General features: G+C 38.4%; 2 protein-coding genes across 11 annotated transcripts in view; both read left to right on the top strand.

The window, feature by feature from the left end:
- Window positions 1-3,411, top strand: part of OSBPL8 (oxysterol binding protein like 8) — a 194,802-nt gene extending 191,391 nt beyond the window's left edge. For all 8 annotated transcript variants that reach the window (XM_036865913.1, XM_036865907.1, XM_036865908.1 and 5 more), the window contains one exon: window positions 551-3,411. In XM_036865913.1, the coding sequence (XP_036721808.1) occupies window positions 551-683 (133 nt within the window). In that variant the 3' untranslated portion in view covers window positions 684-3,411. The remainder of the gene's footprint in view (window positions 1-550) is intronic.
- A 4,027-nt stretch (window positions 3,412-7,438) lies between these two features.
- BBS10 (Bardet-Biedl syndrome 10) overlaps window positions 7,439-22,252 on the top strand; it is a 64,904-nt gene continuing 50,090 nt past the window's right edge. For 2 of the 3 annotated variants that reach the window (XM_036864780.1, XM_036864779.1), the window contains exons 1-2: window positions 7,439-7,635; window positions 20,977-21,075. In XM_036864780.1, coding sequence (XP_036720675.1) covers window positions 7,451-7,635; window positions 20,977-21,075 — 284 coding nt within the window. In that variant the 5' untranslated portion in view covers window positions 7,439-7,450. Of the gene's footprint in view, window positions 7,636-8,067; window positions 11,294-20,976; window positions 21,076-22,252 lie in introns of those variants that run through there. The other variant, XM_036864778.1, reaches the window with a different exon arrangement.

Genomic DNA, 22,252 nt, shown 5'->3' with positions numbered 1-22,252 from the left:
AGCTCTTTTTAGCCAAAAGCACTTAGAGTGGCATGAGGATAATGTAAGCTCATTTTATGACTAAATTAACATTTTACTTTTGTTAGCATATGAAATGCCTACAGAGCATTCTTCAAGTTAGGAATGTCACAAAATTTGTTGTATTAATTATTTTTTTCCTGGTGAATTAAGGATTTTTCTCCAACTCTGCCTTTGTCTCCTAAAGAAAGATAAAAGAACCTTAGTGGGCCAACTAAGAAGCAAACTTTTTGTTTTAAAACCACTGTGATAACAAAGAAAGTGATATATTTTAAAGTAATCGAACTTTAAAAATTATGTTTAACACACATCATTAAGTAATATATTTGGTACAGTGTAGAGTATAGATTAGGCAAGACCTAATAGTGGTTCCACATAGCATAATCAGTCCCTGTTCAGGTGGTAGTAATTGATTGAACTTTATACAATTGAATTTTATACAATGAATTCTGTGACCATATATCAAATTGTGATTTCTTTGCTAACATTTTTGGTAAATAATTATTAAATTTATTGTTGCTTATTTTTGTAGAAATATTATGGCTCTTCGAAATCATTTAATTTCAAGCACACCTGCCACGGATTATTTTCTGCAACAAAAAGACTACTTCATCATTTTTCTCCTGATTTTGCTTCAAGTTATAATAAACTTCATGTTTAAGTAGAAGTCCTTTACCATTGAATCAATGAACTGGAATGATCATATTTGGCCTGGGACCAATGTTGAAGTTGCTTTGGTCTTTATTAAAACATCACAATATTTCTAAAACAGAAAACCTTAGAAATATATGTAGAACTGTTGACTTTTCCTACCTTCTATCCTTAACCCTGAAATAAGAGCTATTCTATTTGGTTATTAAAGTGAACTATGTGTTAAGTGCCAGAACATTTCTAGCTTTTGTGAGACTGTGTCTACATGTGAGTATAACAAATCCACATGTATACACAATTGTGTCTTATGTATACCTTACAGTAGTCTTTGTAGTCTATGGTATGTTCGTGTTATGAAATATATAGCATTAATGTCGTTCATAACAAAAATGCTATCAATCTTATAAATATATGTGTAGCAATCTATTTTCTTCATAAAACCGGCACAAAACTTTTATCAGTAAGGAATTACAGAATGGGAAATGATGGGATAATAGACATAAATAGTTCAATGCACTGTACTGTTAAAAAAAAATCATTTCTAAAGCATTCAGCTCAATTGTCTTCTTAGAAACAGCAAAAAAAAAAAATTGTGGTCAAAATTGATTTATTGAGAGACAAGGTGGCAAACTGCTTTTATCAAAAGTTTACACAAGATTTTTTTTTAACCCCTAGAATTTAATATTTATAGATACAGGTATAAATATATGTATGTGTATATCAACAAAAAAAACTCTGGTTCTCAGATCTACTGATTATATCTTTCCTATCATACCTGTATAACACCCCCTTAAGCACTTGCTGAAAAAAGTGTGGTCAAACTTGATTGCTGTCCTTCTTTCTTTTTTTTTTTAAAAACTCGGTCCAATAACATAGGCCAAATTTTAGAGATGGAATTATAGGGTGTATGAAATGCTGATAGTCATGATTTTTCATTATGAAAAACTTATTTTAGCTTTCATTTAGATTCTAGTGTGTTCAGTGAAACAGTTGAATAGAAAATATATATATAACCAATATTTTACTTCAAAAGCCAAAAAGAGAAGGACGATGAGAAAAGACACTTTGTGTGGTGGTATTTATGTGTACGTTAAAATTGGTTTCTTTAAAATGTGCAATAAGTTGAGCATCTAAGAAGAGCATCAAGTTCTCAAGTTTAATTCTCTGTTATCCTCCTCTGGTCTCAGTAACTGCAGTCTGTGGCAAAACCACAATTCCTCAAGATTCCTTTTGTTCAGGCTCAGGCAAACATTTTTCCTAAATATTTTTTTCAGTTTAATGTTTTTCCTTTATGTATCTTAGAATTCGGAAAGTAGATTTTGAAATGAAAATGAAGGTCAGAGAGAATAATTGCTCTGGCTACACTTGCCTTCGACTAAGAAGAGACTGTGAGACACTAGTAAAAATATAATCAAATGTTTATGCCATGCTAAGTATAAAATCAAGGAATGATTGCTAAATTATGAAAACTGAAAATGATTAAAAGGGCCTGCTTTTTTCCACCTAACCAATATAGCTATCTTAAATATCCTTAGATTTTATGAAGAGCTATTTCCCCTGTATTTTTGGCAAAACAATGCTGTATTCCATATGTACGTGTGAAAACATTTTTTAAATAGATTATACGTAAATAACATATACCTACACCCAGTATAAGTATAGGTATAATATGACTACACTAGAATAGGTGGGTTTTTGTTTGTATTTCATACTTGTTGATATAATTTTTACACTCACTTTCTGTTACCAATGTTATGCTCTACTGCCTATTCATTGATATATATTTTGTAAATACTGTACGACTTGATCCTTTTTTTATGGTTTAAATTAGTATTAATTTATATAAGTTGATTGGCTGATCACAAAATAATTTCATTATTAAACCCTGAAAACTTATATTTTTTGTTGGCAACTCCCCTTTGGGACTTTAGTCTTATCCACTTGTATGTTCCTTTCATTTGGTCTAAACAGTGTTTTATTTGTATGGTTACCTTCTAAGACTGGAGAGGTAGTTATTTACTTTTGTATATTTTCTTGTTAGGGCAAATGTGTTATGGGCTCTTATTACTCAAGGAGTCAAAAACTATTTCATGAGAAAGAGCAGGGTTACTCATGACTGTTTCTTATACACTAAAAGCATATATCTAATCTAATAGTCTTCTTATGCTTTTAGTTGTGTGAGTTCCTTTCTGTGAATTGAACACAAAACTCAGGAATTGGTGGCTTAGTTTTAGATCAGTGCTTATACTAGGCTTAGTATGTGAATACTTTAAAACACATAATTAACTTTGTATTTAGCCATATATGTAGTTGACTTTGAATGTTCTCCACCTGAGATTAATCTTCCTTCACAATGGATTCATAAAAATTGTGATTTACAGTTCCCAGTTGTCTGAGAGCCTCATGGTGGTTTTTAGGATTTAAGACCTATGACCAGTTTTTTCTTCATTTGATCAAAAATTTTATTTTTTCACTTGAAAATTTAAATGAGTAATAATTATTGATGTGTGCATTTCTGTTTTAGTTGTTAAATATACTATGCCTTCAGTTACCTACCATTTAGTGAGACATAGATGGCCCAGGAAAAGATAATAAATAGGGCATGCGAAATAAGTTTCAGCAATAGATATTTTACTTATATTTCATGTCAGTATTTTCTTGTACTACTTATACAGTGTAATCTTTGTTACCATTCCACTGAAACAATTGGCCTTGTAAAATAAAACCCTCATTTAGTATTCACGCTTTTGTGCCTTTAAGAAAATACTTTTTGTCATTTTTGTGTTACAGAACTATAATATGATTCAAAGTGTTTATAGTCTTAATTATCACAAAAGGGTCATTTCTCTGTCACTTTATTTCCTTTTATATAGCTATAGCATATTTAAACAGTAATGCTGTACTTTTATAAGGGTTTGTCTATTTACCTATCTCAAATATATCCTTCACTTTCAGACATCATTGAAGTAGACTTGTCAGATTATTCTGCATATTGTAAACAGTGCCTTTTCAATGGGATTCACACTGTTTTAGGGGTCAACTCGTGCCATATACACACAAAATTATGTGGAGAAGGCAGTTTTAACTTTCTGAGGAATATCTTAGTCAAATATTTAAGAAAAAAATGTATAAAATTCCATTTTTTCCAGTATTTAGCATTTCTAGTGAGCAATGAATATATTTGGGTTTTTGTTTGTTTGTTTGATATACAGTGATAATGAGCCATACATGATGCTGCAGATTATTTTGAATTATATTAAATGTATAGAAATAAAATATTAAAATTAGCATTTATACCAAATTTTCCAAATTGAACCATAGCGGGGTCGGGGGGAACCCCACACAAATCACTAAGTTTACATTTCAACCTCTATCTTATTTGACTACATGGAAAAAGAGATTCTTGGGCTTCCCTGGTGGCGCAGTGGTTAAGAATCCGCCTGCCAATGCAGGGAACACGGTTCGAGCCCTGGTCCGGGAAGATCCCACATGCCGCTGAGCAAGTAAGCCCGCGTGCCTAGAGCCCGTGCTCCGCAACAAGAGAAGCCACCGCAATGAGAAGCCCGCGCACCGCAACGAAGAGTAGCCCCCGCTCTCTGCAACTAGAGAAAGCCTGCGCACAGCAACAAAGACCTAACGCAGCCAAAAAGAAATAAAAATAAATAAATTTATGAAAAAAAAAGAAAAAGATTCTTTAAAATGTATATAACCTGCCACTATTATGTAATTTGCTTTCATTCTGTTTACCTGTAGTGTGAATTTAGTATATTTAATTTGCTGTTTGTTACTCTTAACATACTGTTTGTTTCGTTACAGTTTTTAATTGAAGATGGACTGTTAAAATTGTATAGGACCAGTGTCTCCTTAATATGATTAACATATTTAGAAGAACCACAAGAAACCCATGACAAAATGAATGTGAATATACTTTCTAAAATATTTAGAAAATTTTATCTTTCTGCATTTATTATGTAAAATTATTTTAGTATTACAATATTGAAATTTATTTAAAGAAAAAATGCCATGAAACATTTGAACTGATGAGCCACAGAACTTCAGTTGAAAATTTTCACTTTTTAGCATGCTAACTATTCATTTAAGTTAAATATCCTGTTTAATGGCCATTTATAAATTCAGACACTACCACTGGTCAGTTTTGTGAAATAGAATAAAAGGATGTTATCTGCAGAGTAAGTACAGCACACTGTCAAATTCTTTTCCTTAAGGTGCATAGTAAATGTACAGATAGTCATAGGCAAGTGTTTTGTAATGTATTACATTTCTAATCTGTTATTCCTAACCTATTATAAACGTTTGCAGAGACAAAAGAATTGAATTTTTCTAATCTGTAAAATGATGCTAACTTCGACAAGTAGGTATTCTAAATAAAATTTTTAAAAAGCAAACTGATCAAACGACTGAATATAACATATGGTGACTAGATTATTTAGTCTTAATTTTTTAATTAAAAATCATTTTGGGGGGGGTAGTTGTGAAGGATGGTGAAGGGCTTGGAAGGGATTTAACAGCTAGAATCCTTAATGTATGCTTTACGTGATGCTTCATATTCATTCTTCTTGAATACTCATAACCTTCAGATAAGTGGAAGTTACATATAGATGAAGATTCTGAGGCTCAGAGAAGTTAAATGATTCTAAAAGCTACATAGTAAGAGTGACAGCGAGCCCAAGTTTGAATCCATGTCTGACTTCAATGTCCATTATCTTTCCACTGTACACTTAAATAGAACTCTGACTTGACTTCTAAATGTTTGTAATAATCCACTGCTCGAATCGAGTAACCCCTTTGTGATGGGTAAGAACAAAAGAAACTTGGGAATTCCCTGGCGTCCAGTGGTTAGGACTCGGTGCTTTCACTGCTCGGGCCTGGGTTCAATCCCTGGTGGGGGAACTAAGATCCCACAAGCTGCCTGGTGCGGCCTAAAAAAAGAAAAAGAAACTTGCCATTACACAAGCATATATACAAAACCCACATGAAAAAGTGTTTCCCCCCGGAAATCACCTGTTAGTCCATACTGAGTCAACATCACATATGTTCCAAGAAATCATTCCTCTTTAGTTTTCCTCTTTTCCTCCATCATCCTCCCCTCCCATATTTGCACCCCTCAGGATCCAGTTCCTTCTGGTTAATAGTGAGTTGGTTCTGTCTTACTGGGGGGAAGGGGAGGGCTGACAGGCTTCTCCTGTCCTATGCATAGGAATAAGGGGTAGGGAAAACAGGCCCTCACTGTTCAACCTCAATGAAACATCTGCAAGGTAAATAATTTTCTTACTAGTGTTGACCACACTCTAATAGGTGTCCTGTATTGTGTTATAACTCTTTTGCACCTTACAAAATATCCCTTTCTTGTGGAGATAGTGGGTCCCTACAGTGGTGACACGTCACAGTAATTTGTTGAGTATGTTGTACTTGTTGAGTGCTTAGTACCTACGAGGCACCATGCAAAAACAAACCAAAAAAACCGCTTTAGGGCTTCCCTGGTGGCGCAGTGGTTGAGAATCTGCCTGCTAATGCAGGGGACACGGGTTCGAGCCCTGGTCTGGGAAGATCCCACGTGCCGCGGAGCAACTAGGCCCGTGAGCCACAACTACTGAGCCTGCGCATCTGGAGCCTGTGCTCCACAACAAGAGAGGCCGCGATAGTGAGAGGCCCGCGCACCGCGATGAGTGGACCCCGCTCGCCGCAACTAGAGAAAGCCCTCGCACAGAAACGAAGACCCAACACAGCAAAAATAAATAAATAAATTTATTTTAAAAAAAAAAATTACTGTTCAATTTTTTTAAAAAAACCACTTTGTAAACATTCTCACCCTCCTTAAAACCTTGTTGTTTTTTTTTTTACATATCTATTATCACCATTTTTTTTTAAGATGAGAAAAGCGGATACAAAAGAATGTCACAGGTAAGTACATGGCACAGCAAACCCAGGTCTAAATATTAAGCCTATGCTCTTAACCGTTTCATCCTTGAGAGAGGGTATGTGTGTGTCAATATACGAAACAGTATGTTGTTTCTGCTTAACAGTATGTTTTTTTCTGCCGTCGGATTGTGTCCAATAATCTTGGGTCACTGTGTTTTTAAAGCATCCTATTGATTTACCAATGTGGCTAAGTGTTCACATCTATCACCTCTGCTAAAGAAAAATTAAACCGTGGTGGGTTTCATAGTGATACCTAAGCCCAGGAAACGTGGCAAAGCCCCCAGCAGAAAGCACGAAGCCTGCAGCTCGTGACCGTGGCCAGGGCCTCCTCATCTGTCCTACATCCCGAAAGAGAACCGCTGATGCAGAGTGTGGACAGGACATGCACGAGTCCAAGGCAGAGGTTTTTGTTACGGAACGGTGAACTTTTGACGGCGGTCGGGAACGAACCGAGCTCTAGCCGCGGTGCCCAGTCCCTCCGCTCTCGTGCCGAGTTCCTGGGAGACGGAGGGATCTGGTGGCAGCTAAAGCCTCCAAGAGAGAGGAATGAATTCACCTAGGAGGGGGAGAAGGGCTTGCGGTTTCCTGTCCGGGGACAGCTCCCGAGAAGCCCCGACCTCTTTCCCATCTCCGCGGGCTTTTGGACCGCTAGCTCCTACTGGCAGAACAGCACGGCTCTCCCGCTGAGCGGGCGGGAAGACGGACGCTCGCCCAACCAAGAAACCGAGCAGCACCGGCTTCCGGCCTCCTCCCCGCCTCTTCCGCTTCCGCCTGCGCCTCGCTCCTGCTCGTTCTGGGCTTCTACAGGCGGCGACCCGAAGCCGTCAGAAGCTAAAGGGCTATGGCCGCTGCGGGATCTGTGAGGGCGGCGTTGCAGGTGGCGGAAGTGCTAGAAACCGTCGTGAGCTGCTGCTTGGGGCCCGAAGGGCGGCAGGTTCTGTGTACCAAGCCCACTGGCGAGGTGCTGCTCAGCCGGGATGGAGGCCGCCTCCTGAAGGCGCTACACTTAGAGCATCCCATAGCCAGGTACTTGCGTGTCACGCTCCAGCCCGTTAGAGCATCCTATAACCAGGTACTCAGGTCCCGCACTCCAGCCCTCAGGCCATCTCCCTGAACTTCTTGTCCCTGAGGTTATGCTCCTGGAAGAACTGACCTTGGACGAGACCCGTGTACGCTCAGAGTTAGAGCGCTGCCCGCTGCCCGCTGCCCGAGGGAACATTCCCAGACATCGAATCATTAACAACTGCCGAGAGCATTTCTCACTCCTTTCCTTCCTGCTCGACCCAACCCCTAGAATCTTGAAGTAGAACAAAGTAACTTAAAAAAGGAAAAAACTAAAACTAGGGATATCACAGAGACAGTATTCTCGTTATATGCCTGTAGCTGTAAAAACATGGTTTCAACTTGATTTAGGCAGCGCTCTGAGAATCTGAGTTGCTTTATTTCTTTCTTGTACAGGATGATGGTGGCATGTGTTTCCAGTCATATAAGAAAAACAGGAGATGGTGCTAAAACATTTATTATCTTTCTTTGCCATTTACTCAGAGAACTTCATGCAATCACAGACAAGGAAAAGGATTCTTTCTTTTCTGAAAATATTCAAACCCATGGAAGGCACTGGAAAAATTGTTGTCAGTGGAAATTTATTTCCCAAGCTCTTCTAACATTTCAGACACAAATATTAGACTACGTTATGGACCATTACTTAAGTAGACACTTTTTGTCCATCTTTTCTTCATCCACCAAAGAGAGACCATTGTGTAGGAGCTCTTTAGAGATGCTCTTAGGAGCATACTTTTGTGGAAGAGTGGGAAGAAATAATCACAACTTTGTATCACAGTTGATGTGTGACTACTTTTTCAAGTGTACAGCTTGTGAAAGTGGGTTTGAAGAAGTACTTGAGTTAGTGGATGACTGTTTTGTCGAGTTGAAAGTTGGTGTCACCGGCCTTCCTGTTTCCGATTCCAGGATCATAGCTGGGCTTGTGCTTCCCAGAGACTTTTCTGTGTACTGTCCAGCAGACGGTGACATAAGAATAGTGATAGTAATAGAAACCATTCAGCCTCCTTTTTCAACTTTTGGATCAGAGTTTATTCTAAATTCAGAAGCACAGTTTCAGACATCTCAATTTTGGATTACAGAAAGGACAAAAGCAATAATGAAATATTTACAGAAGCAGAATGTAAAATTGCTCCTATCTACTGTGAAACAACCAGACTTAGTAATTTATTGTGCAGGACTGAATGGCATATCTGTGGTGGAGTGTTTATCATCTGAAGAACTTTCTCTTATCCAGAGAGTCACTGGTCTCTCTCCCTTTGTACTACCACAGGCCTCTTCTCAGTATGAACTCTCTAACACTGCTATGGTGAAATTTTGTAAGCCCTTTATTCTTAGATCCAAAAGGTATGTTCATCTTGGCTTGATTAGCACATGTTCGTTTACACCACACTGTATAGTTCTTTGTGGTCCAGTGCAGGGTCTTGTTGAACAACACCAGGATGCTTTACATGGAGCATTTAAAATGCTTCGGCAGTTATTTAAAGACCTTGATCTAAATTATGTGACACAAGCCAGTGACCAAAATTGTACTTCAAGTCCTCTTATTTATAAGAATAGTAGAGAAAGTAATGACTTACCAGAAATTGTTAATGGCTCAATACAAAGGCCATATCAGGACACAGTTGTAAAGAACAAGGATGAACTGGCAAAAACGCAAACATATTTAAAAGCATATTCAAATTTGGTAGTTCCAAGTGTAGAATTAGAAACAAATATATTGTGTTCAACACCAACAGTGACACTAACAGCTACATACCAGACAGATGCAACACTGAGATGTTTCTCTCCAAACAAAGCCAGGATAATGGATGACCATGAACCATTTATTGAGAGTAATTCTGCTAACTCAACAACAGAAAATACTAGAAGAGAAATTTCTTATGAAAATTTACAGGTCACAAAAAATGCTAGAAAGGGGAGCATATTACCAGTGAGAGACAAGTCACTAGAGATGTGTACTTCCCAGAGTTACTGTTTCTCATCTGTACCAGCTGGTTGTGTTTTGCCAGTGGGTGGTAATTTTGAGATCTTGTTGCATTACTATCTTCTCAACTATGCCAAAAAGTGCCGGCAATCAGAAGAAACCATGGTTAGTATGATAATAGCTAATGCACTTTTAGGCGTTCCCAAAATCTTGTATAAGTCTAAGAAAGGAAATTACAGCTTTCCACAAATATATATAAGAGCTCTCCATGCACTGCAAACCAATCAACCCATGATAAGCAACCAGACAGGTTTGGAATCAGTTGCTGGTAAATACCGGTTACTAACTTCAGTTCTTCAGTGTTTGACAAACATTTTAACCATTGACTTGGTAATCAATATTAAGAGACAGCCTCAGGAAATTTATGATCAAGATTCAGAAGAAGAACTATAAAGTTGGAAGCTTTTTATTAACCAAAGTTTTAATCCAGCTCAAGCCATAAAGCAAGGCAGGCATGTGACCACTGATTTTCAAGTTAATTCAGTCTAGTTAGGAAAACAGCATAACTTAAGTCTTTAGAAGTACACAAGGCTAGCACACATTCAGACACAAATATTAGAGACTACATTATGGCACAGTTCTGAGGAGGAATCCTTCTGGATGGGTGAAGCCAAGATCTGAGTAAGCGTATCGTTTTTCCCCCTCAGTATCCCTGTGTCTGCTGTGTGTTAGTCTGTGTGTTTGGGGGAAGGTATTTCCTTATAGCTCCTTTTTACTTTTCTGTATCTTTTTTCACTCTTCATCCCTTCTCCCTTGCCTTTCTGTATCTAGTTAATAGAGTAATTTAATCTCAGATTTGGATGTGGTCTTCAAATGCCATCCTACTTTAATTGTTTGTAATATAAAACATATTTGCTTTATTTAAAATGATTTATTTTCCCTACTCATAATTTCTATAGCAACGAGTAAAAGGCTCATTTTCTTTTTCTCAAACAGTGTGTGAGTAAAATTAGTTTTTACTTTTTTGTGGCCCCTTGTTTAGAGCCTGGATAGATTTTTTTCCCCATTCATACACCAATGAGTATGTCACCATAAATATGGCTTTGTGCATTGTAAACTTATTTTCATTTCTTTAGTTGAAAGTTAATTCCAGAAAGGATATGAAATTCATACTATCATTTTCTCCTGTCCTCTAAGAGCTTGCAAAACTAATTCATATATTTGCTGAGTTTTCTTGTATTTGGTGCATAGCCAGAGTTCAGTAGTAATGCAAGAGGGAGGGGATATGGGGATATACATATGCAGATAGCTGATTCACTTTGTTATACAGCAGAAACTAACACAACACTGTAAAGCAGTTATACACCAATAAAGATGTTAAAAAAATAATAATAATAATAATTTGAGAATTACAGTTGACTCTCCAATCCTTGGGTTCTCCATCGGTGGATTCAACCAACTGTGGATTGAATATATTCAGGAAAAAAAATTCCAGAAAGTTCCAAAAAGCAAAACTTTAATTTGCCAGGTGCACTGGCAACTATTTATATAGCATTTACATTGTATTAGGTATTATAAGTAATCTAGAGATGATTTAAAGTACACAAGACAGTGTGCACAGGTTACATGCAAACACTGTGCCATTTTATACAAGGGACTTGAGCACCCACAGATTTTGGTATCCTCGGGGGGGGGGGAATGTTCTGGAACCAATCCCCCTTGGATCCCAAGAGACGACTGTATTTATTTCTAATATGAATTTTTTAATGTTTATATTTTATCTTAAAGGTTTATAAATGCAAATAATACTGTGCACCTAGCTGTGAATAAGGACAGTGTTTTCTACTTTTAGTAGTTCTCTGTAACACCCCAGGCAGTGCTATGTTCATACCAAGTATTCGGAAGTGCTTGTTGAATAAAACTGTTATCTTTAATCTGATCTAATTTTGTGTTTCCAGTTTACTAATTCAGCAGATTCTTATTGAGTGCCTACTATGTGCCAGGTGCTGAATATACCATGGTAAACAAATAGATATGGTTCCTACCTTCATGCACCTTTCCTCAAAGGTTAATGGGTAGTAGATAATGACACCACTTGGATCGAGATTAAATTTAGGAAAACTGATGAAAATTTCATTACAGTTAAACTTGAAAAAGCGATGACTAATGTATTTAAGAACTATAATATTCCATCATGCAGATCTCATGATCTTTTATATTAAATATAATTTCATTTTTGTAAGGTTTATGCCATATATGATAACATTATTTCACTTCTGTGACTATGGAGAGAATGTATTAGCTCTGCTTCTTATACGGATTTCATAGATATATAAACGTACTGTAAAATTGTTGTATAATTTTTTCCATTCACTTTTTTAAATTGCCTGTCAGGTCACTTGATAGCTTTGCTTTATTTTGTTGTTGTTTTAAATACTTCATCATTGAAGGCATTCAAAGACTTTTCAATGTATGCCTGTGCCTTGCGTATGGTAGGCATTTTATAACTATAAATAATCACTAGCCCAGGAGCCACTTTGTAATCTGGGAGTGGGTCTTTTTGTGTGTGGCACCTCATCTGATATCTGGCACACGGTAGTAGTCAATAAATGTCTGTTGAGAAACTCTGGTCCTCATGGATGAGGTCCTAATTATTTCTATCAAACTTTCATGGAAAAGGATCTGTTTGCGGGGGAAAGAAGCAAAAAATGTAGAACAAATCTGCACAAAGCAATCGTTTTTCTTTTAATTAAAAAAATCCTCAAAAATGGTGATAAAGCTTTCATGGGTCATCCTTGTCATTTACAGAATGACACTAGGGAGTTTATATTACTGAGTTAGATAAAAGAGCACTTCAAAAATGTAATTACGTTATACTTAAACCCACTTACACAAAGAATTTGAGGTGACCTGCAACAAAAAATAGATGAAATTAAAGTAAAATCTAAATAAAAATTAAAGAATCAAGAGCAAAGAAAATGTAAAAATGATTAAAAGTCAAGACCATGTTCCTGTTTTTATTCTGCATAATGAATAACCTCAAAATTTACTTGATTGGAATCACTGTATTATTACCTCTCATGGTTCTGAGAGTTGCCTGGATTTAGCTGGACAACCTTCCCTGTATTCTGTTGGGTGAGGCAGTCATGCAGTTCAGCTGAAGTTCAAGGGGAGGGAACACAGGCCCCACCACTCAATGGAAAGTGTCAATGACACATTATAAGAAGAGCGTGTGGGATGAGATATATTGAGTCAGCTATCTTTGGAAAACAATCTGCAACACCATGGGAGAGAAAGGAGGACAACTTCTCAGCTGAGGTTTTTATTATTGTTTTCTGAAGTTACATGTCAGTCCACCTCCCACAAACACATTTTCCCCAATAACTTTTATGAACTCCTTATTTTTTTCTCACTGGGCCAGCACAAGCCATTTTTATTCCCAAAACAATAGGCATTGAATAGTTGAATATCTCCGAACTGCTTTAACCAGGGAGCTCTTTAACCATGTTACACTGGAAATGTTAGGGTATGCATGTTTTAGACTAAAAGGGATGGGGAAGAGGAATTCAATTTGAGCCTGAACTTTTTTTTTTTAATAAATTTACTTATTTATTTATTTATTTTTGGCTGCGTTGGGTCTTCGTTGCTGTGCGCGGGCTTTCTCTAGTTGCGGCGAGCAGGGACTACTCTTTGTTGTGGTGCGTGGGCTTCTCATTGTGGTGGCTTCTCTTGTTGCAGAGCACGGGCTCTAGGCGCGTGGGCTTCAGTAGTTGTGACACGCCGGCTCAGTAGTTGTGGCTCGTGGGCTCTAGAGTGCAGGCTCAGTAGCTGTGGCACACGGGCTTAGTTGCTCTGCCTGTGGGATGCATGTGGGATCTTCCCGGACCAGGGCTCGAACCCGTGTCTCCTGCATTGGCAGGCTATTCTTAACCACTGTGCCATCAGGGAAGTCCTGAGCCTGAACTTTTATCAGAAATTACTCGTCTCCTCCCAAAAGGAATGGAATATGTTTTTCTTATCATCACAGCACAGCAGAGAAAACAAAAACTACAGTTGGAGGGGGATATATATATATATATATATATATATATATATATATATATATATATATATATATATATATATATATATATATATATATATATATTATATATATATATTTATATATATATATATAATATATATATATATATATATATATATATAATATATATATACTTTGCAGTTTTGTAAACAGCAAGAGATTGGTAACAACCTAAACTCTAGATGGATCCGCAAACTAAATGGGATAGGGGCAGTGACTGGCGGGGAAACATGCATAGGGAAGAGGTGAAAAGGTGATTTCTCAGTGTATACCTTATGGCATTTTGATTTTTGAACCATTTGAATACTACTTATTCAAATGAGATAAAATTTTTAAAAATAGGTTTAGAGCAAACACATAGAATGCACCCCAAATAGTAATAAAGTAATAAGGATCCTGGCCTAAGGAAACACAAGATAAGAATGGAAGAAAAATGATGAGAGATACACAGTGATGGATCAGTACTTTTACAATGGAAGAAAGGATACAGTCAAAAGAGGGAATATTCTCTTAACTATAATTGGCTAAGGGTTTTCTCAACAATTCTGGAAACATTCTCCCTTAGCAGGCTACTATGAGCCAAGGAAGTGCCAGCAAGCAGTGTGGCATTCACTTCCTCATGGAATTTTCAGTCCTGGGTCTGGCTTCCTCTTATGCAGACTCACCATCAGATTTTGTCAGCACGTTGAGAATGGCTCTGTCTCAGGGTCTGAGTCAAACCAAACTTGTGAGAGTGATCAATTTATTTACAATAAGAACTGTCCCAGGAACTAGAATATTCCAAGTCCATCTGACCAGTCCTTCCTTTATGTATGGACCTGTATTATTACTTCCTGTGGGAAGTAATAATCAGGTGGTTGCTCAGTAAGCATGGAATCAGAACAAGAGGAATCAAATTAACTCCTCCCAGCCAGTTATGCTCCAGTTCCCCAGTGCTCGGTCCTGGCCTTCTACACCTACACTTGCTTCCTGTGGGATTCTATCCACGTCCATAGCTTGGGTGCCACTACATGCTGATGATTCCAAATTTTGTATTTCCAGCCAACCTCTTCTCTCAACTCCCAACTCATTTATCCAACTCCCAACCCAGTCTCCATGTGGATGCTTACCCTTAACATGTCCAAAACAGGATCTCTATTTCCCATCCCCTAAACCTGGCCTTTCCCCTGCTGTCCCATCTTAGTTAATGGTATCACCAGTCTCCCACTCATTCAAGACAAAAACCTGAGAGGCATCTTGGCTCCAGTCTTTCCTTCACATCCCACAGCCAATCAGCAAATCCTGCTGGCCCCACAAATAAAGTGGATTTCAAATCCACCCACTTCTCACAATTGCCTTTCCAGCCCAAGTCACTTCATCTCTTACCTGCAGCAGCCTCCTAATGGTCCTCTTCGCCTCTGTCTCACCTTGTACTTTATCCTAGAGTGATTTCCCCCCAACTTCGTATTTCAAATGTTTTAACTCCACAAAAAAGTTGAAAAAAAGCACAACAAACGCCCACAAATCCTTCATCTAGATTCATCAATTACCATTTTACCCTTTGTGCATGTGTGCATGTGCGCGCACACACACACAGACACACACACTTTACTGAACCATTTGAAAGCAAGTTGTATCCCTAAATACCTCAGTAAGTATTTACCATGAACAAGGACTTCCCCTACATGATTGAATGATTCTTTTAAAAATGCAAATCCTGTCATGTCATTCCTCTGCTCAAAGTCTTCCAAAGGTTTTTCCTTCACACAGAATGAAATCCAAATTTATCATGGTCTACAGGGCTGTACATGATCTGTTCCCCTGCTTATCCCTAAAATCTCATCTGATACTCTCCCTCTAGCTTTCTCCCCACCAGTTACACTATCAGTCAGGACAAGTTATGCCATACTGAGGTAACAAATAACTCCAGATCTCAAGAGCCTTGACACAGTACAAATTGATTTCTTGCTCACATTCATGCCTATTAAAGATCAGGCTTCTCGGGCTTCTGATCCCACACTGTTTTCTTCCTCACTCCTAATTCAAGGCTGGTGGAGCAGTCACTGTCTTGAGCGTTACCAAGCATCATGCCAGAGAGAGAGAAAAAAGAGATCTAGAGGGTCTTGCATTGGCTCTGTTCAGAACTGGCACGTGTCATTTCTGCTCCTGACTCACTGTCCAGAATTCGTCACATGGTCCTACCCATCCACAGAAGAACCAGGTAGTGCAGATCTACCTTGTGCCTGGAATGAGAGAGAACCAGAACATTTGGCAAACAGCACTATTGAGTACCCAAACTGGCCTTCTTTCTGTCCCTTGAACGCACAAGTTCATTCCAGCCTCTGAGTTTTCCATTTGCTGTTCTGTCTGCATAAAAGTCTTCCCCTCTGATCTTCATATGGCTCACTTCCTCACTTTATTCAGGTATTTCTGCTTTAATGTCACCTCCTTAGAGATAACTTTTCTTGACCTTTCAATCTAAAATAATACCATATTCCTTCCCCATGAGCTCCCTTGTTCTCTATCTTCCTACCTTGTTAAGCTCTTTTTGAATCACATATCTGATGTTATTAGTATGTGTGTTTATTTTTTGTATTGACTGCTTTCCCCACAAGAATGTAAAGTCCATGAGGACTTTGACTTTTTCACTTCCGTATTTCCAGCATGTGGGATAGTGCCTGGCCAAGTAGGCACTCGGTGAATGAATGAATGAGTGAATGAATGAATAGGAATGGACCAATGGAAAGACTGACTAAGGCTCCCTTCTCCTGAGCGGTGATCACATAGATCCAACCAATATTTGCCTCAGTGACTCCATTTTTGTTTGTTTCCAACACCACCTAAGCGCCAATGAACCCAGTTTTTTCTTAAAATACTAAATCACTGCAGAGTCCTACCAGCCTGGAAGCCATTCTGTTTCCTTCAGGTGACTTAGCATGTCCCTGTTCTAAACAATCATTTGTTCATTTCAAAGAGTAGCTCTCAGTAGAAATTTCATTCCCAAGTCTGTGCCGAAAGCCTCCCTGTAGCCTTATGTAGACATGCTGTATTATGGTTGAATCGCATTTATGCTTAGGTTAACAATATGGTAAATATGCATAGTCCTTGCAGTCTCTGTCATTTACAACAACTCCTTTGGATGTTTGTATTGATATTTAGCCCCAAGTAAAATCACCAGTCACCAATGCCAGATCTTACTATAAATAAGATCTGGGTGAAAACCTCCCTGATTATAGCAACCAAGGTTTTTGTGCCCAGATTAAACACACCTAGTTAGTAATTGGCTGTGCTCCTTGAACTACTCAGGGAGGTTTCCATTATCTGTCCCCCACTATGGGGAAATCCCTGCTGTAGCAACAGAAATGTCCATCTTCTTTAAAAAAGGGACCCCATGGTATATTTAGCCTTAATACATATTTCAAAAGTACATTTGTGCAAAACTTCCTGGGGCTTCACTTGTGTTTCTGTCACAATTTACACATCATTTTGTACTTAATAAACTCCCATACTGAACTCTTCTAATTTGTACTGTATGTCTTAAAATTTACATTAACTCACAATATAATTAGTCTTAATAATTAGTTAGGGTTTTGTATACAATCCCCCAGATGGTAATGCCTACAAGATTATTATCAAATGATAAACTTGGGCATAACTTGATAAGGAAGTTATCTAATGTGCTCTTTGAGAAGACTTTGTTGGTTATTTAGGGGGGAAAAAAGTCCATTTATATATTTCTCTTATTTGCAATATTTTACTCTAACCCTTTTGAGAAGTGAAAGAGGAGATCTCTTATATATGTATTAGAAGAAACGAAATTAACTATGTGGTGAAGACAAAATTGGGACAGTTTGAAGATTGTATTTCTGTTCTAAACTGAGGCACAGTGTAGTAGAAAGAACGTAGTATTGAAGTCAAGCAGACCAGTATTGCCATCCTGGCTCTACCGGTTACTATTTGTGTAACTTTGGACAAGTTGCTAAATACCTCTTCTACCTTAATGTCCTCATCTATGAAGTAGTAATAACAGAACCTACTTCATATAACTGTGGTGAAGATGAGTAAAGAGATCTGATGAGAAGTGCCTCGCACAATGCCTGCCACATTATTAAGTAGGAGCTTAATAAATAAGCTTTATTTCTTCCTTTGGTTGCCATAAATTTTTTAAAAATATTTATTTATTTATTTATTTGGCTGCACTGGGTCTTACTTACGGCACGCAGGATCTTCGTTGACACGTGCAAGATCTTTAGTTGCGGTATGCAGAATCTTTTAATTGCAGCATGCGGAAATCTTTTATTTGCGGCATGCAGCCTCTTAGTTGCAGCAAGTGGGATCTAGTTCCCTGACCAGGGATCGAACCCAGGCCCCCTGCTTTGGGAGCGCGGAGCCTTAACCACTGGACTACCAGGGACGTCCCACCCATAAATTTTAAACTTTTCCCTCCATCCTCCAGTTCTTCAGTTATACTTGATAACCTGTTCCCTACATGGAAAAACAGCAGAAACCTTTGGGACTCATGCCAGCATGGACCATGGATATCACAGATATAGTAGAAATTCACTGTGGCAGATTGTATTTTCTCCCATATGTCCCTTGCCATATTCTCTAAGTATGACCTTGACACTCCTCTGATAGAATGGTGGAATCTAAGTCTCCTCTTCTTAAACCTGGATGAGGCCTTGTGACTGCCCTGCCCAGGAGACTATAATGAGTGACACTGCGTATGACTTCTTAGATTATAAAAGGCAACCTCTTGGTTCTCTTGAAACTCTTGCTCTTAGAACCCAACCACCAATGCTGTAAGGAAGCTCAAGAAGCCTGAGAAGAGCCAAGGCCCTAATCCACAGCTTTAGTGAAGTTTCCAGCCAACAGCAAGCATCAACTTTCGTCATTTGAGTGAGACTTTTTTTTTATTTTAATATTTATTTATTTTGGCTGCTCCAGGTCTTAGTTGCAGCACATGGGATCTTCGTTACAGCATGCAGGATCTTTAGTTGTGGCATGTGGACTTCTTAGTTGTGGCATGCAGACTCCTCAGTTGCGGCATGCAGACTCTTAGTTGCGGCGTGCATGCAGAATCTAGTTCCCTGACCAGGGATCAAACCCAGGCCCCCTGCATTGGGAGCGTGGAGTCTTAACCGCTGGACCACCGGGGTAGTCCCCTGAGTGAGCCTTTGAAGTGGATCCTTCAGTACCCAGGGTTTGTTTACAGGTTTGCTTCATGTGAATTGTGCCTATTGCCAGCTGAATTAGATAACATACCACAGGAAGAAAACTTTCCTGTTATATTTTAAGAATTTGATCTTAACTTACAAGTAAGTATATTATCAACTGGAAAGCACTGATAGAGCTACACATGTTGTCAAAACTGACATTCTTCTGAATTGGTTTGGTAAATAGCTACTGTCTTCAGCCTCCCAAGTCTACTACCCTCTCCCCTGAATCCCATCCTACCACCCTGGTCTCCTAATCCCTATCCTAGGCGCCCTTGGGTTCAGGTTAATATCTGGTTCAGCAGGGGAGTTTGGTGGGATCTTGCCCCAGTTCTATGGTGTCCACTTTAATTGGTGAAGTATTAACCATGCCACAGAGGTTGAAGTATTTTGAATATCACTCCTTAATGCAATAATATATATTAATGTGATCACACCATACATACTATTTTTTTATTGGAGTATAGTTGATTTACAATGTTATGTTAATTTCTGCTGTACAGCCAAGTGATTCAGTTATACATATATATACATTCTTTTTTTATATTATTTTCCATTATGGTTTATCACAGGATATTGAATATAGTTCCCTGTGCTATACAGTACGACCTTGTTGTTTATCCATTCTATTTATAATAGTCTGCTAACCCCAAACTCCCACTCTGTCCCTCCCTCACCTGCCTCCCCCTTGGCAACCATGGGTCTGGTCTTTATGTCTGTGAGTCTGTTTCTATTTTATAGATAAGTTCATTTGTGTCATATTTTAGATTCCACATATAAGTGATACCATATGGTGTTTGTCTTTCTCTTTCTGACTGACTTCACTCACTATGATAATCTCTAGTTGCATTCCATATTTCTGCAAGTAGAATTATTTCATTCTTTTTTATGGCTACGTAGTATTCCATTATATACATGTACCACATCTTCTTTATCCATTCATCTGTCGATGGACATTTGGGTTGTTTCCATGTCTTGGCTATTGTGAATTGTGCTGCTATGAACACAGGGGTGTATATCTTTTTGAATTATAGTTTTGTCCGGATATATGCTGAGGTGTGGGATTGCTGGATCATATGGCAGCTCTATTTTTAGTTTTCTGAGGACCCTCCATACTGTTTTCCATAGTGGCTGTACCAACTTACATTCCCACCAACAGTGTAAGAGGGTTCCCTTTTCTCCACACCCCCTCTAGCATTTCTTATTTGTAGACTTTTTAATGATGGCCATTCTGACCAATGTGAGGCAGTAGTTTTGATTTTCACTTCTCTAATAATTAGCCATGTTGAGCATCTTTTCATGTGCTTGTTGACCATCTGCATACATACTATATTTAGTGATTAGTTTTCTTTTCCTGTTTTGCTTATCTCCCTACTCTCTTCCCCACTTCTTTCACATTGTCCCCCAGATGCTTCCCCCCAAACCAGGTAATCCTCATAATCTATGAGGTGACTCATAATCCTATGAGTCACCTAACAGGTATCCTTCCATATTTTTCATTATGCTGCTTATAAAATCAAATAAAAATATATTCCTATTCATATCTGTACATTTGGATTGTTTTTGACCTTGGTTGAGATTTCTCTTGGCTTCTTGTCTCACTCACTACCCCTCCAGGGAGGCAAAGGGACTTACCTGATTGGTGAGTTTGGGTGGAGGAACTGCGTGTGCCTGGCTCAGCACTCCCTTTCTTTCTCTTGGTTAAGAGAAAGGAAGCAGGGTCAGCATCTCCCCACAGGCCCGGGACAGGAATCAACACTGTTAGGAGCCATGCCTGTGTCCATCTGTCTGATTCAAAGGTGGAGCATTCACCTGCCTGTTCCATTTAGCACTCTAGGCCCTAGGGTCCAGTATAGGCGTCCTAGGGAGTTACTGTGGTGTTTCTGTCTCCTTCAGCCTGACTCCCATATATGCCTCCCAATGAGAGGGGAGTTATTTATTGGGTCTCCTAAAACTTGTTCCCTACTACAGACATTGCCAGCTTTTTATTGCCAGTGTCAGGTAAAGTAGCAACAAAGACCAATTGAAACTGCCTGGTATCCTTATCGTTACCACCAGTGTGCCAGTGCTTGCATGCTCACATGGCTGAACTCTCTCCCCAGGATCCACTCATCCCATGAACAAAGAAGCAGGCCCACAAAGAGAAATGGAAAGGCCAATGGCTCCACATCACAAACAGCTAAACTGTCCTTGGAAAGAAGGTATGTGAACTGGACAGGAGACTGAGATTTTAGTAATCAGCTCTAAAAGCAGTCACTGGAATGGGTTAATTTATCCAGAGAGACCCAAGTGCTCTTACTTGACATTATTAGATTTTTTCTACTTCCGGGGTAAACTGAGACTCTAAAAAAGCAAAGTTATTTGGAGAACCAAAGTGTTCCATGTTCTTTGCCACTGAATAGAGATTCTTGCATTAAACCTACTCCACAGACATGAAGTTGGAATCATAGACAAGAGATGGAGAGAGAGCTCTCCAGTTAGAGCTTGTCAAGGCCCAGCAATATTCCTGCTTTTGGGCGCCAGGAGACTCCCCTACTTAAATTAGCTCAAGGAGTCTAATATTCCTGAGGAGGGAACTAATGATAATGCTTAGTGGAGTGACTAGATGAAAGGACTGTTTTATTAATTTGATTAGGAAAATGGAAGGAACAGAAGGAGAAAGGGAATTGAGTCATTCCAGGGTGATGGGATGAAGATATTAGGTCTTATCAGCATAGACTGGAAGACTTCTGGGCACCAGGCATGTAAATAGCTTACAATAGCTAATTAAGGTTGTGTTTTTAAGATTGGCGCATTTTGTGTCCTGTTGAAGAAATCTTTGCCTACTTCAAGATTTTGGCCTTTGGAAGAGTAACTAAGAAATCTCAGAGAAATAATGTGTTTCAGTAATTCCTTCATAAATATTAAATATAGATATTTGAATATATACATATATTAAAGATGGATAATACATATTGAACCCAAAAATATATTGAATATATTTTAAAATTGAGCAATCTAGTATAGTCCATTCACACTCTGAAAACTCTTTTATAATACCATAATAATGAGCTAAAGAAAAAAGTTACTTTTTTATCTCTAGTTACTTTTGTACCTCTTTTCTGCTTTATAACAAACTTGCTTCAATCTACTCTTCCAACAATGTCTTCACAGAAATTCTTTAAATAGTACAGTACACTTCTTCATTAGAATTGCCTTTTTACCCAGCATTCTCTCAGAAATTCTTCCAGTCAGCAGCTTCTTTGGAAATCCAAAAAGCAACCTCCTGAAACTGTAACATGAACCAATCTGCAAAGATTTTATAATAGCACAGTCAAACGATTTTGCATTTGCCACACTAAGCATCTTTAGGAGGCAGCATGGTGTGGTACAGAGATC

Source organism: Balaenoptera musculus, chromosome 10 (genome assembly GCF_009873245.2).
Source record: "Balaenoptera musculus isolate JJ_BM4_2016_0621 chromosome 10, mBalMus1.pri.v3, whole genome shotgun sequence".
Classification (NCBI taxonomy): domain Eukaryota; kingdom Metazoa; phylum Chordata; class Mammalia; order Artiodactyla; family Balaenopteridae; genus Balaenoptera; species Balaenoptera musculus.
Note: the sequence above shows the minus strand (reverse complement) of the source record. Positions and strands in the feature narration are given on the sequence as shown.